General features: G+C 37.4%; 1 protein-coding gene across 1 annotated transcript in view; it reads right to left on the bottom strand.

Annotated features, from left to right (window-relative positions):
- The window catches only part of SYNE1 (spectrin repeat containing nuclear envelope protein 1), a 320695-nt gene that overhangs the window by 206264 nt on the left and 97941 nt on the right, over positions 1–16490 (bottom strand). Inside the window, exons 21-31 of the mRNA XM_054062229.1 lie at positions 15123–15275; positions 11726–11869; positions 11257–11430; positions 9565–9723; positions 7512–7676; positions 6778–6912; positions 5756–5914; positions 5306–5514; positions 4926–5034; positions 3512–3676; positions 1498–1665 (exon numbers count right to left, since the gene is read on the bottom strand). Coding sequence (XP_053918204.1) covers positions 1498–1665; positions 3512–3676; positions 4926–5034; positions 5306–5514; positions 5756–5914; positions 6778–6912; positions 7512–7676; positions 9565–9723; positions 11257–11430; positions 11726–11869; positions 15123–15275 — 1740 coding nt within the window. The remainder of the gene's footprint in view (positions 1–1497; positions 1666–3511; positions 3677–4925; positions 5035–5305; positions 5515–5755; positions 5915–6777; positions 6913–7511; positions 7677–9564; positions 9724–11256; positions 11431–11725; positions 11870–15122; positions 15276–16490) is intronic.

Genomic DNA, 16490 nt, shown 5'->3' with positions numbered 1-16490 from the left:
GAAGGTGACTCAATCGCCAGCTTGGGAAGTCTGTTCCGGTGTCTGATAACCCTTTTGGTGAAGAAATTTTTCCCTAATGTCTAACCTGAACCTCCCCTGGTGCAACTTGAGGCCATTTCCTCTATCCTGTCACCTGTCACTTTGGAGAGGAGACCAACAGACTCCTCACTAGAGCTTCCTTTCAGATAGCTGTAGACAGTGATAAGGTACCCTCTCAGCCTCCTTTTCTCCAGGCTAAACACACCAGTTCCCTCCTCAGCCACCTCTCACAAAGCTTCATTGCTCTTCTCTGGACATGGTCTAGCACTTCAACGTCCTTCTTGTAGTGAGGGGCCCAAAACTGAACACAGTATTTGAAGTGTGACCTCATCAATGCAGAGTACAGGGGCAGAATCACTTCCCTGGCGATTTACTCTCTCTGATGCATTTTGCTTTGTAACTCTATCAGAAGCTCCTAAGACTTGAACTTGAACCATTGCCAGCCTTGCTAGGTAAGTTCACAGCTCCCTGCTCAATTCTACTCTGAGCACCTTCAGGTCTTTGCCAAAGTCTGTTTTTACCTTAACAGACTTGGTATCATAAGATGAAGAGTCTGAGAGCTCAAGAAGTTAACTATTCATACTGCTTCTCCTACGATGGACAAGGAATGTCGAGTTTTGACAGAACAAATAAAAACCTTACCACATACAACAGCTTTTACAAACAGCAGAGAGTTTAGATAGCATAGCAGTAAGACGTAGTAGCGCCTGGTCAGACAATAAGACAAGTCTGTCCTTACAGAAATGTATCTCAATACAAAACCCTTACAGAATTCCAAACATTGACAGTAATTTATTCTTACTAGCTTTGAGCAGATTTCAAAATTAATTTCCCATATTTGGTCTTAAAATCCATGATTTGTGCTATGTGCAACTCATGCAGTTCATTGTTATTGTTGCCTGCAGATATTTGGATCTATTATCAGTGCATAAAAAGACTCCTGTTCTACAGTCTAGAGGCCGATTTGTCTCTGCAGTAGCTACCTAAGAGGAGGATGTGAGGCTGAAGATACACCTCCCCTCTGGCATTTAGATTTAAGGGAACACCAAAGCTGCTGAAGTCAAGAAATTTCCAAAACTAGGATTGGGAAAAATTTACCATGATAAAATCTGACATGCAGTCTTTAAAAAGGTAAAGAAAGAGACTACCTGTTTGCAGAGTACACTTATCCAAAATTTCTAGTAAACAAAGCCTGGTTTTCAGTTGTTCTGTGCCCCAAAAAAACATGTGAAATAAAAGTAAAATTTAAAAAACAAGCTCTTCTTTGGGCATTAACAGTTAAAAAATACTGAGTACTTTTTTCCATTATAAGAAATCAATACTACACCATGTAAGACTGTTTCCTTTATAACTTTCAAATGTAAAGATTTATGCTAATGAATACAATAAAATGTAGTTATTATATACATTCTACCTTAAAAAAAAAAAATTCAATATGGATATGAGTGATTGCCCTACCTGGTGATGAAGTAGTAGCTGCTGAGCTTGTAATAAACTTTCTGTATCCAGGATCTTTTCAGCTTCTGCTTGGGCTTCTTTAGAGTTGTTAATTAACTCTTCAATTGCACTTTTAACTTCTTCTTTGTACTGGACACAGTCTCCAACAGCGCCTAATGTTTTTTCAATCTAGAATTACAGATATCTTTCAGTGTTTCATGTTGACAGGCACATCTATATTTTAAGAGCACATTTATATTTGGAATATTTTTTCAAAAAATATAGTAAATTATCTAAACTTAAACCACTTTTTCCTCCAGCATTCTTAATAGATATCTTTAACTTTACATTCAGTGACTCTAGACTTAGAATGTGGCCAAGGAAACCTTCGACTTGTTCAGACATACTCCCTAACACATTGCCATATGGTAATTAGCTGCCTGTGATAGCCACTTATGGGTCATAACTTAGAAAATACAAGCTGTCCTCACTCTTGCAAGATGACTCAGATTCCGAAATACCTGTGCTATCCAACTCACAAAAAATTTTGCTGCCTTTTGGACCTCCTACAGCAACGCCTTGGTGAATCACAAATACATTAAAATGCCCTGATCCCCTGGTTTTATGGACCACAATATGCATATGGTGCAATATCCCGTCTCAGTTTGTAGAATTTTATAAACAAAAAGATACATCTATTCAACGTATCAGAACATTCTTCCCTCTTTGCATAATTCAGCTAACTACTTGTAGCTGATTCCCAGTACAGACTCTGTTCCTCAGACAGTTCCTGTGTCTTAAGGATTTAATCATAAAGTATTCTAGATCTAACAAACTCCTTCCTTTCCTTCTTCCTTTCCTTTCTTTCTTTCCTTTCAGTCCACATTCACTTTGGATGGTCATTTAGATTCAAGACATTCTCTTTCCTGTTATATAAATATTTAGGCTTTACTCTCAAAAAAATATTGCTCAACTCTAGAAACACCTAGTAACAGTCTTTATCTAAACAGTCTCATCCATCTGATCAACAAGCTGTAAACTTAACTGCAAAGAGTATTCAGACTTCTAAGAACCAGCAGTCTCTTAACTATAACATAACATAAAGTGCCATGTAAATTATGCTTTTATTAAAAAAAAAAATTAGATTCTAGTTCCTATTCTCTTTTTTTTACCTTGTGATCCCCTTAATTTTGTCTTTTGGAGGAAACAAAAAGCAAAAGTACTTTTGCAGTCACTTGAAAATCATAAAATTGGTTCCTTCAACTTTTCCAACACACTTTTCACACTATGGAAGTTTCTATACATGGAACTTTTATACATTTGGAACACCTACAAGGTCTGCACAAGAATCAACCTTTATAATGGAATTTGAAGCCTGAATGCTTTATTTCAAATGGATCTGTTCCTTCTAAGTGTAAGACATTCTAAGTGTCTCTTGATCTTTTTACCGTGAAAACTGTGAAGCAGTAAATTTTAAGATCCCACAGAAATGAAGGGTTTAGTGGATTACAAGAGGTTCTGCTTCTTATCAGTGAAAAACTTCCCATGACTTCAGCAGTTACAGTATCTCATCATAATTTACACACCAGAAAACTACAGCCTTTTCCTGCAAATTCAGTGCATGGTAGACATCCTCAATGATTTGAAACTACCTCACAGTAGTTCATTTATTATTGCAGCATAAAAGATGAATAAAGGAAGATTCAAGTTAAATTCTACATCCATTAGCTGTTCACTAAGAGCTGATTGTAGAAAACTTTTGCCCCTAAAAATACTGACATTTTGATTCCAAAATCACTTACTATGATGCTTCCCAATCCTGCAAAGGGAAAAGATCCATTATAATAATGTTAGTATTTTTTGCCTGCTACTCTCAAGGCCTTCCTACCCAGGGAGTACAAATGAGTTTTTCATTGCTGAATGCTTGCAGTTCTGTTAAAAAAACACAGCAGGGAACTTACGCTTGTGAAGCCACAATTGATGTAATTTCATGTGACACTGTAAATGGGGATTCCTTGTGTCTCTTATACTGTACCTCAGCCAGCAAATCTAGGAGTCCCTTGAAGTCACTGGAAAGCTTACAAAGCTCATCCTCTGTCTTTTTAGCCTCCAAATCAGGACAGACAGCAGTCAAAACAGCAAGTGTAGATTTCAGCCAGCTGTGATTTTCTCCTTGCTTGTTAATATGCTTCCTAATTTCCTATGGAAGGATCAAAACATATTTTCTTCAAATAAATAAAATATGTTAATGAGGGACATTCATGACACCAGTTCAAAGATTAGTAGTGTACACTATCTTTATTATTTTGAAACACTAGAAATGTAGCATTTTTATATTTGTATACCCTATCTGATTCTGTTCTAGTCAATGGCTAGATTTTTGCATTTCCCCCACAGATTTTACTCCACTACTACTTACTACATTTTTTTTTAATAAATAATAGTGGAGCACATTTTCCTCACAAACTATATAACATTTTTACCTACAGAGAGAGAAAAAGAGAGAGAGAGAGAGAGAGAGAGAGAGAGATCATTGTATCCATTTTCCATATATTGACCAATTTTCTTAGTTACCACTCAAATCTTAAATGCTGACTTTCCCAAAGATAAAATTTCATGTAGCATAAGGTTTTGTGTATTTTTTTCCCTATTTGAATAGCAAATTTTTTCCCTCTTTTCACCTGGTAGTTCCTTTATATCTTTGTGTCAGTGCTGATGAGAAGTTGCCAGCAGTGAAACTGCATTTTCAGAATTTTTGCAAAATCAGAATTTTTGGAGTAGAAATATCCACTAAGCTAAACCTCTTTCTGCTTTACCAAGGTCAACCTGATTATGTTTCTCTGCATTGTTAGCCTCACAACCCACTCAAGACTTTGACAGAAATTCCTACAATATATGACATTCCTATTTTAGCTCCTAGTATGTGAAATAAAACAAAGAATTAAGGGTCAAGCTAGGTCTCAAGCAACACAACATATTATTGGCTAAAACTATTTTAAGAAAACAACTCAATCTTCAACTATCCTAACACTTCTGTTACCGGTTACCAACACAAAAGTGAATGGTAGAATATCTTTACCTCTGCTGTTATAGTATTAGAGAAGAGAACTGTTTTTCCCTAAATGTAAAACAGTGACTTGATCCTTCAAAAATTTTGGCTTTTCTTTACACAGTGGTTTGAACTGTGTACATAGCAAAATAGGGGGCAAAATTTAGATGTTGTGAATATACAGGTAAAGGGACCTGTCATTCTTTAAATTATTAAAAGTGGGAACTTGTGCTACACTTTATTGCATGTGGAACTTTTTCCTGGAAATATTAATACCAGGAATCAGGAGAGCTAGTATGGTCTCCATAGTAAAACAGTTGCACTACTTCAGAATAGAGTTTTATCCAAAGTCTCAGTGGTAGCGACAGCAACTTTGCTAGAGTATAAACCAAGGGCTCACCCCCACAGATGTTTTAAATTGCTTGTATTTGGTAGTATCATTGACACTTTCCTTTATCTTCTTTAGCTCTCTTTCAGTTGATGAAATCCAACTTGCCAATTCAGAAAATCTGAAACAAATCATCACATAGTGCACAGCAAGGAAAAAAGTTAGAGTAAAAATGCCACCACCAAGTGGTAACCTCTTAATTTTAAACCAAAAATTACAAAATCCACCCAAAACCCCACTATAATTTGTAGAATTACTACATAAAGAATAGCTTTCTACTTGAAACTAATAACACAGTATCATTCTTCATGTGGTACTGATCTACATCAACATTTAGGAGATTGACTGCATATTAAGATTTTATAAGACCCAGCTAGCAGTTGAGCGGGCACCTGTTCTTATAGCCCTTCCAAGTATCCGAGTGCTCTGTTAGCTTTATGTAAGTGCTGTCTATCTGGAATTTGAGATCCTTCAGGATTCTCTGGCTAGTTTCCAATGCAGCCCTCACTGGATCAGTAACTGGGAGTTTTTGGCACAGTTCTTCAATCCTTTGAAGCCTTTTCTCACACAGCTGGTAAGGTCCCTTGTCACCGAAGAACAACTGATGGGAGACAAAGCAAAAAATTCAATAAAAATACAAACTGACAGAAATCAAAGCATATCTATATATTTGCTACAAACTGTAATCTCAAATCGAAATTTTTGTTAAAGACCTCAATGACTGATGTGATTTAGTTGTGTACAAAGCATGTGGTGTCTTAAGAGATGATCAGACCTTCTGTTTATTATCGACATTGAAATGTATTTCTGTAAATGCCCAGGTGGTGGCATATAATTCATACCATGTGTTCCTTGATCATCCTTTCATTGCCTTCTCTTGATAACACCTTGTTCTGTCGAGCTAGTTCAGCTTTGCATTCCTCCACTGTGACCAGGAACTTGCTTTTCTGTACTTCAATCTTCAAGTGGATCAAATGATATGGGGCTTCTGTTTGAAGATCCTACATGCCCACAGGGGCAATAAACAAGCACAGAGATAAAACACTACTCCCATTACCTCAGCCTGAAGTTACTACATATAAATTATCTAAAAACTGCTAAAGCAGAAAATAAAGCATATATATGCATGACCAGATGAGAGTTTCTCGGTATTCATTTAAGTAAATAAAGCAACTCTTTTACCAATATCTCAGATATATAAAAAAAGTCAAGAGTTTTGAGGGACCAGAATATGTACGTATAAGGAACATTATATAAATATACACATTATACAAATATTTGTAGGATATACAAAATATTTCCTTTCTAAAATAAAGCAAACAATAATGGTAAAGCTATATACATGATTACTACCAGACGTTCCCGTTTGCATACTAGTGAGAAACAGCTAGCAAGCTGTGGAATTTTTTGCCTATGAGCAATGCTTGTTCAGTTGTTAGAGCCTTTGGCAGAAGACACAATTTAAACTGATGGCCTGATCTCTTACAAATTTGTTTTGTTAAGGCTGGGAAAACAACTGTAATCATCCAACATCAGCATAAAGTAAGAAAAGCTAGCATCTATTCTCAATAAATGTTCTTAACCCAGGTATCATTATGGCTGTACACGTAGGGGGAGGAACTAAGGTTTCATAATTCATTTTTCACATTTCTTGACTTTTGACTACTATAATTAACAGGGTTTTTTTCAGGAGGGTATTTGTAGGTGTAACTGTATCTAATGTTGTAAAATACAATTATGCAGGAAACAGAATAATACAACTATATTTTTAATTTATTATTATTTTTTTTCAACATATAGATGATGCAGAAACATTCCAAAGTTCAGCTTACATTTTCCAGAGACATCATTCAATGTCACTAACCTTCCACTGCCTATGTAGTTTTCTCACAGCTTCCTGCAGGCTATGTTGCTCTTGTTCTGGGAGGATGTCAGTAAGTTCATCACATGCTTTCAGAAAGGCATTTAGGACTCTCTGATCCAACTGATTAAAGAATTCCTGATGTTGAGGCAGAAAGTGAGAAGGTGAGAAGACGAAGCTGATTATTGATACAGTAACCTGCCAATATGAATTTCCCTAACACACTCTGTAAATTTCAAGGTTACTTCTGCTGCAGTGAAGAACTGAAGTTCGAGCTAAAGAAGAAACTAATTCTAGCTAGTTGAAGTCCATTCAAATTAATTTATTCTTAGCCAGTATACTGAGATAGTAGCTTAACAAGAATACATTTTAAAGCTACATGCATAAGTAATGGTTATAATACAGACACGGATATTCAATGGGGGGGTTGGGGGGGGGAAGGCAGTGGATGCACAAGACTGGCAAAATGTAGGGTCCTCACTCCAATGGTTCTACCAACAAAGCCAATCCTAATTTCTATGAGGTTTTCTTTCTCCACCTCCTGGTTGCTAACATTCATCAAAAAGAGAGGCGATATCTTCTCCTTTTTGTTTTTCAATCTTAACATAAGTTTGACCTCATCTGTATAACTTCTATACACAACAGAAATCCACAACAACTTTCAAATTAGGTAGGTTTTTCACTTACATCTCATGCACTCAAAGATTCCACAGAGAAAGGTCAGAGAATTTACTCACACTATGTTTCCTGAGAAGTTCTTCAGGATTTCCTTTTTCTTTTAAGCAACAATTTGCAATCTGTATGACTTTCTCCAGTTCTGCTCTAGACTCCTCAAATTTCTTCATCAGACGGCTATTTGCTTCTATGTTTTTTCTCCAGTCACCAGCTTTCCTGACCATATTCTGAGTTGTAAGCAAAGAAAGTGAGCTGGTACTTTCTCACTTATTTCGATTTGTTCTTTTTTACCATGATCTTACAAAAAATGCATTTGATTGATGTCATTCATTCAAATAAATGCCGTTCACAAGTGCTTCTCCCTTTCATGATCCCATTTTCTCAAGTTTTAATACTTACACATTAGCAAAAGGCTTTTGCTAATGTCATCCTTCATTCAAATAAAATGTGTAGCTATCTAATATAGATCTCTCTGATACCTTCATAATGCTCTTCCATTTGGCTAGTATTTCCTTCCTAGCACCTGCTTCCGAACGTAAAGCAGCTGGTATGGCTAAAAGCTTGCCATTCCATTTTTCCTAGTAGCAGACCACCTACTCCTGCACGACTCTGCATGAAGGAGGTTTGACCTGTGGATCCAACTGGTTTCATGCTACAGGTCTTCTGACCTGGAGGAGGTTTGTACAATTAAAAGAAGGACAGGAAATTTTGTGATTTAGTTGCCACTCTGAAGTCATGTTGTTTTGAAGCCTTAGTCACTACTCCTCATTATTTTGTTTTGTAGTCTGTCTCAGTGTGCTGCATCATCCAATGGTTACAGTTCCATAAGCAAATAACAAAATTTACCAGGAGAAATTAAGAGTTCGCAAACTGGAATTAGCTTGCTGCAGCTGAACGCTGCTTACTAGCCATACACTTCACTATCCTCACTGATTACAAAACCTAATGTAAGGAGTTGTAACAACTTGTGAACTTATCGAATCTGTAGTTCTCAAACTGAATATCTTGCTAAGCCTTTTGAAACTTTCCTTATAGATATTTGTGTATAATACTAGAATCATATAGGAAAGTATTCTTTACAGGAGAGGATGTCAGTTTCCAGATCCATAAATATTTTAACTCTGTGTATGCCACATTTTTTATTGTTATACCACATATATATTGTTATGCCAAGAGATAAATCACCATCTATATTTATAGAAATAAAATAATTAATGTTTAACATGGTAAATTTATCAAGCTACAACTGTATCTGCTTCTGTTACTACAAGCTAAACGTAAACAATTTATTTTTAAATTGTAAATCAAAAGCCACTAATCTTATAGTACGACCCACAAAATACAATGGCAATTTTGAAATCCACCTCTCAGAGACAGCTCTTTACTGACAGGTGATTTTCTGTAGCTTAAAATTCATTTTAGATAGCCTTACACTGAACAGTAATTGCCTGAAAATAAGTCTAACATAACTCAAAATCTGGAGATCTGATTTCATGATAATGGTTAATTCCATGCTAGAGTGGGGCTAGACTAGGGCCAAGTATAAAAAAAGTATCAATATGGCTAACAACAACATAGTAATGTACAGGTAATTGGAATTCTAGCCTAAAGTACACATCTTTACATGAACAAACACAAACACATATTTGCTACTTTTTATATTCATAATCCACTGTATTTTCTAAGGAGATACAATGCCCAGCAGCATTTGCAAGAGTTTCCATCTTCCATGCTTTCTGTGAAAGGGGATGTATACGAATATAGGAACAAATAGTTAGCCAAGATAACAAAGTCGTAGAAACAAAAACCAGTGCAGCCATAACAGGTGGATTTCATGTCCTTCATTCCAAAGGAGCCTGAGATGTGTGAAAATTCTTAAATACTGAGTTCTTCTGAGGCATTCTTACCTCTGAATAATTGCATGGAGAATATGACCATCACTCCCCTGACCAGTTATTACCTAATACAGACAAATCCTTAATTAATAACTTGACACCAGAGAGGAGAGCTTTCCACAACAGTAGCTGCAGAGTGATGAAACGGAGATACAGTAGAATGGATCAGCTGCATATGAACAAGCTTTCAAAAATATCCACCAAGGTACGACATAATTACCTGAAAAGTAATCTGAACTTGTGTAACTTTCTTCTGAAATGTTGACTGATGGAAATGCCTTAACACTTCACTTGAAGCCACACACTGCAGGATACTCTGACTATTTCTCTCAATCAGGGACACATCTTTCTTGCAGTTTTCTTGGTAAGCTACCAAATCCTGAAAGAAAAAAAAAAAAAACAAAAAAAACTTATATCCACCCTGGACAGGACAAAGGAGAGAAAAGGCTGGCAAAATAACAGCAAGATACTTTTTGACATTAAGAACAGGAAAAGGTCTAAGCACCATGAAAAACAAACTACACAAAACACTACACAGAATAACACAGGCCATGCAACTTTCTTCTTGCATGCAGAGTCCTCTACCCAAATAGCTCTATCTACCCATAAAAAAAAGTCATTGACACATATCCAAGTCTTTTGGATAGTTTTAGAGAATGTAAGTCAACACACTATCCTGTGATTTAATTTTATGGGATATCTATATTTATTGTATATTTGTAAGTAGGCAGCAGCGAAAACAATGGACCTAAGAATGATAACTCACAGTTACAGGCTGAGATGTTAACCTTTCTTGTCTTTCAACAGTTTAACATATCATGTCAACTTACATAATTCAAATTGCACTACAAATGGCATTAAGTGATAAGGATTATAGTGTTTTTTTTAAAAAAAAAAAAAGAGAGAGAAGAAGAAAGGAAACATACATGAAGTTACATAGGCTGGAAAAAAAAAGGTTTAAAAAAGCCTTTGGTGAGGAAACCATTGTGCTATTGAAGGAAAACTATATTCCTCGTGACAAATCTCTGTTTATTCCTCAATCACCAGAAACCAGCATCCCTCAGGTAACTGAGCTTTTGGTTCCTTGGTTGGCAAATAAATGCAGAAGAAACATGTCTTTTAATTATGACATTCTGGAGCAGGTTAACCTTCAGCAGCAGAAGAATGAAGTTCTTTTATGAGCTTCTCCTTAACCTGTAAGCCAGTCACAAGACTAAGCTGGAGTTCATAAAAAGAAGCAGATTTGCTTTGGAAGATAAATGGACTGGCTTGATTCAAGTTCACCAGATCACTTTTTACCCAAATACAATCAAAACTTGAAGTCACTGGATGAGAACACACTTATTGAATTATTGAGTCAATTTCCACCATTACTGTAGGCTTGTACTAATTTTATATATTATACACACATATACATGCACCCAGTTAAATTTCTTTGTTCCAATATTATTTTTTTTTCCAAGGGACTCTGAAGGGCTTTGAAAGACTTTAGCTTCATTTACAAATATTATCCCTCAAATCCAACTCTAATGAAATATGTACATCCATTTTTAACACTATTTCTAGGCTATATATCACAAATATACAAGGATAAATCGCAGTTCCTAAGCAAGATCCTTATATTCTAATTTACCTTTCCAAGTGAGTTCTGAGTAGCTTTGAATTCACTCAGAATGACACATTTTTTGGTCAGGTAGAAAAGCTAATGTTCTACTACAATGCACTTTAAAGAAACCACTGCCAGATGGAATAGAAGTTTCAGTCTTGTACGTTCATGCTTAACTGACTTTAGGACAGTTTGTTGTCTGAATATTAAGAAACTTTCTCTGCTTAACAAGTTGCAATTCAAATCCCTAGAAAGCTAATAGTAAATAGAGGCAGCAGATCGTTGCAAGACAGTTTTGAAACTTACTTGGGCTTTTTGTTTAAGAACAGTTGTAGGTTGTGCTTCAGGATCCAGGATAGAAATTATTTCATTGACTTTTTCAAGAGATTCATAAAAATGTGTGATTTGTTTCTCTAGTTCTTCCAGTGGAGACAGTAGACGCTGGCATTCGTACACCAGGGCACAGGAATAGTCCTTAACCTTTTGGTCATTTTAAAGAAAAATAATTATTAAAAAATTTGTAAAATTCAATAAATAGCAGCTTCCTCTGCATGCAGATTTATATAGTTCCTGAGTCCTAAGAATATTACATTTAAGGATGGTAGTCTTAGTCTTAAAGTCTAAAAGAAGTAACATCTTCTCCCCCATTAATCCAGTCTATTGTTACTATAACTATATATTTGCTCAAAAACATATATCTGAGCATTTATGTAGGAGAGCTTACTATTTACTAGTTCAACAGTCAACATGTGTAGTAGAAAAAGTATTCTGCAACCTTGCCCAGCTGTTCTTTGATCCTTGCCAAAGTTCCAAGCATTTCATTGACTTCCTCTTGTGCAACTTCTTTCGTAAGAAGTTGTGCAGTTCTTGTAACCATTTTGTACTGAGCTTCCATGGCAGGCAATTTCTGCTTAATATTCTGAAACAAATGTTTCAAAAAAATATTTCATCAACAGCATTTATGTATTCAAGAGAGATAAAAGTCTGTTCTCAACAGATAACAGAGATATATTCCAATTATAATTTGTTTTCATGGCTGATTCCAGTGAATACTGGATCATATTTCTTTGGCAAGAAAACTGTGCCATAGGGTATTTCTCAGCTTACCTGAATGTGATTAGAAACTAGACAGAAAGAAATATCCAGTGTGATAATGTTTTGGAAATTTGCTCTAGAAATGTTGAGCACTGAAGAATAAAGCAATTTATACTAGCTGTAGCACAAACATATGCAGCTTGGGCAACAAAACGGAGCAGCTGGAAGCTACCGTGCTGCTAAAAAGCTATGGTCCGATTGCCATTACTGAAACCTGCTGGGATGAATCCCATGACTGCAGTGTGGCTATTGGTGGCTACAGGCTGATGACAAGGGAGACACCGGTGAGGAGGGGTGGAGCGTTGCCCTCTATATCAGAATATAGAAAGAGTGTGAACAGCTGTCCCTGAAAAACAGCCACAAACAGGTCAAAAGCTTATGGGTGAGAATAAAAAACTGAGGCAACAAAGGAAACCTTGTGGTTGATGTATACTACAGGCCATCTGATCAAGACCCTACTGATGAAGCCTTTTTCCTCCAGCTACAGGAGGCTTCATGCCCGCAAACTGTAATCTTACTAGGGGCCTTCAAGCCCCCTGATGTATGCTGGAAAAGCAGCAGAGCAAGCTATAGGCAATCCAGGAGACTCCTAGAGTGCATCAAAGATGGTTTTTCAACCCAGGTAATAGACACCCTCTGTTTGAGGGGATGGAATACTGGTCCTGATGGTCACCAATGCAAGTGAGCTCATCAGTGATGTCAAGATTGGAGGCAGCCTGGACTGCAGCGACCTGCATTGGTGGAGTTCAAGGTCACAGGAGATGTAGGACAGGTAAGGAATATAGTCGGGACCCTAAATTTTAGGAAAGTAAACTTCCAGCTCTTCAAGGAGTTAGTAGAGCCCCTTGGATTATGGTCTCAAGGGACAAGAGAGCAGAACACAGTTGGCAAATATTTAAGGATGCTTTCCATGAAGTACAAGAGTGCTCAGTCCCCAAATGTAGGAAATCAAGCAGGGAAGGGAAAAAACCAGCACGGCTGAGTCAAGACCTGCTGGTCAAACTGAGGAACAAGAGGGAACTGCACAGGCAGTCCAAGCAGAGACAGGTAACATGGGAAAAGTATATGGATGCTGCCCAGTTGTGTAGGGATGGTGTCAGGAAGGCCAAGACACAGCTGGAGCTGAACTTGGCAAAGGAATCTAAAACTAACAAGAAGGGCTTCTACAGGCATGTCAACCAGAAAAGGAAGGTTAAAGAAAGCATACCTTAACGGATGAATGAGAATGGAGACCTCCTATCAACAGACAAGGAGAAGGCTGAGTCCTTAACTTTTTTTGTCTCAGTCTTCACTGACAACTGCTCTCCTCACCCATTCTGGGTCAATGGACAACAAGAAGGGTACCAGGGGGATATAGCCCACCCACTGTAAGGGAAGATCACGTTCGTGACCACCTGAGGAACCTGAACATATATAAGTATATGGAACCTGACAAGATGCATCCCAGAGTCCTGAGGGAATTGGGTGATGTGGTTGCCAAGCCACTCTCTATGATATTCAAAAAGACGAGGCAATCAGGAGAAGTCCCTGGAGACTAGAAAAAGGGCAACAATATGCCCATTTTTAAAAATGGTCGAAAAGATGACCATGGAAACTACTGATCTGTCAGCCTCACCTCTATGCATGAGGACATGATGGAACAGATGCTCCTAGAAGTTAGGCTAAAGCACACAGAAGACAGGAAAGTGATTTGAGACAGCCAGCATGATTTCACCAAGGGCAAGTCCTGCCTGACCAACCTTATGATGGGGTGACCACAACAGCAGACACGGGAACAGCAATGGATGTAATCTATCCAGACTTCTATAAAGCCTTTGACATGGTCCCCCACAACATGCTTGTCTCTAAATTAGGATAGATATGGATTTGATGGGTGGATCGTTTAGTGGATAAGGAATTGGTTGGATGGTCAAATTCAGAGAGTAGTGGCCAATGTCTCGATGTCTAGATGGAGATCCATCACTAGTCCCAGAGGGGTCTGTACTGGGACCAGGGCTGTTTAATATTTTCATCAATGATACAGACAGTGAGATCCAGCTCACCCTCAGCAAGTTTGCAGATGACACTTAGCTGAGTGGTGCAGTTGTCACACCAGAAGGATGGGATGTCATCCAGAGAGACCTCGACAGGCTGGAGAAGTGGGCCTGTGTGAACCTCACGAAGTTCAACAAAGCCAACTGCAAGGTCCTACACCTGGGTTGGGGCAATCCATAGTTTCAATACAGGATGGGGGACGATGTGATTGAGAGCAGCCCTGCAGAGAAGGAGTTGGGGTCCTGATTGATGAGAACCTCGACATGAGCCGACAATGCACACTCGCAGCTCAGAAGGCCAACTGCATATTAAGATGCAACATAAGAAGCATGGCTAGGAGGTCGAGGGAGGTGATTCTGTCCCTCAATTCCACTCTCCTGAGACCTCACCCAGAGTGTTGTGTCCAGTTCTGGAATCCCCAGCATAAAAGGATATGGAGCTGTTGGAATGAGTCCAGAAGAAGGCTACAAAGATGATCAGAGGAATGGAGCACCTCCCATATGAGGACAGGCTAAGACAGCTCAGGGTGTTCAGCCTGGAGAAGACTCTGGGGAGACCATATAGCAGCCTTCCAGTACCTGAAGGGGGCCTACAAGAAAGATGGGGAGAGTCTTCTTACAAGGGCATGTAGTGATAGCATGAGGGGAAATGGCTTTAATTTGGAAGGGGGAAGATTTAGACTAGACGTTAGGAAGAAATTCTTCACGATGAGGATGATGAGGCACTGGAACAGGTTGCCTAGGGAAGTTGTGGATGCCCCTTCTCTATAAGTGTTCAAGGCCAGGCTGGATGGGTCCTTGAGCAGCCTGATCTAGTCGGAGGTATCCCTGCCCATGGCAGCGGTGGTGGAACTAAATGATCTTTGAGGTCCCTTCCAAACCAAACCATTCTATGATTATATGGTCATACAAGTAAATCACCATCAGTTAAAAAGCAGTAGTAACAATGGAAATGTATCCTCAAATAATTTTGTGCTCTCAGAATTAAATACTTTTAAGTTTCTTTCTTAAAGATAAGGAAAGGAATGGAAGGAAGATACTTACTTCTAAATCTTGTACAAACATTTTAACATCAAGGAAGGACACTTCTACAGGAACCGAAAATTTCCTATTGCTTTCATCAACAAAAGCTGTCAAATGGGCAACACCATCCAAGTATTCCTTCCTCATTTTTTCCAGTTCATCTGCTCGAGCATACTAAGAAAATGTAAAGTAAAAAGAAACAAAAGAAAAATTACCACCCAAAATGGGATATCTGGCATTCTGTAATGATTTAAGAGAATTAGCATGTTTTCAGTGCCATTGCTTGCTGGAAAAAACTGTGTTCAACAAAATGCAATGTAATGGAAACTCATATTCTACATTATTTAGACATTAATTGTCTACATTAGTTTCAATAGTGCTGATACTAAAATAAACAACATTCATACAAGAAATTGGTCATTTTTAAGGTTTGGATGATTTGGAGAATGCTACACTCATTTGTTTCTCATTACTTATAGTATAAATCTTGAAAATTCAGCAAAGATAACAGAAAATGGAAAGTCTAGAAAAGCTGAAGGATAAGGAAAATTCAATAATAGAACTCACTGGAGGAAGGGGAAATGCAGGTCTTAAAGTAGCAAGAGCAGTATGACAGAAATGTTGAAAAGCCAATGACAAAAAACGTATTGCCAGCACATGAAAGAAGCTGCATAAGTAGTGGAAGAAACATTTACATCCTGGACACTACTGTTTCAACAATGAACCACTCTAAATATCAGCAAATAAAGTTTGAGAACATTCTAGTCAACAGCTTGGAAAAGTTACAATAAAAATTGGAAATCATTTGGTTCTCCATTTAACTTGACTGCAAAGGGAATAACATCATGCCAGTAAAGAAAAAAGATTCAGCATCTTTAAACATGCAACTTTTATTTTAAATCACAAGGAAAATAAGGGGAAAAAGGGGGAAAATATTAGTGGTATATTGACCACGGGGAATATATTTTCTAATGTGTTTATGAGGTGTGAAATACCTCTCTGTAATTTTATCTCAGATCTTCTCTTTGCTTTTTCAAGTTCAAATGCAGAAACAATGCTTCTTTTCCAATCAATTGAATCTCTTTCATGAGAAAAAGAGTAGTTTTTTTCACAAGCTATCAGTGCCTCCTTGCACACAAAACAGAAGTAATGTTTGACTAATTTGGGGAAAACATTTGGTTGACTGACTTGTATTGTACCTATTTATGGTTACATTACTATAATTGAATGCAATTTTCATTAAATAATAATAAATATTAACTTTCATTATTTTCATTGTTCAGTTTTACAGAACTTACAATAACAATAGCTACAATCATTTTCTTCAAAGAACAGTGGGGGGTATGCATAAATAATATTCATTGTATCAAGAAAAACTATAGCTTATAC

This window comes from Cuculus canorus, chromosome 3 (assembly GCF_017976375.1).
Source record: "Cuculus canorus isolate bCucCan1 chromosome 3, bCucCan1.pri, whole genome shotgun sequence".
Classification (NCBI taxonomy): Eukaryota; Metazoa; Chordata; class Aves; order Cuculiformes; family Cuculidae; genus Cuculus; species Cuculus canorus.
The sequence above is the reverse complement of the archived record's forward strand: the minus strand, read 5'-3'. Positions and strand labels throughout refer to the sequence as shown.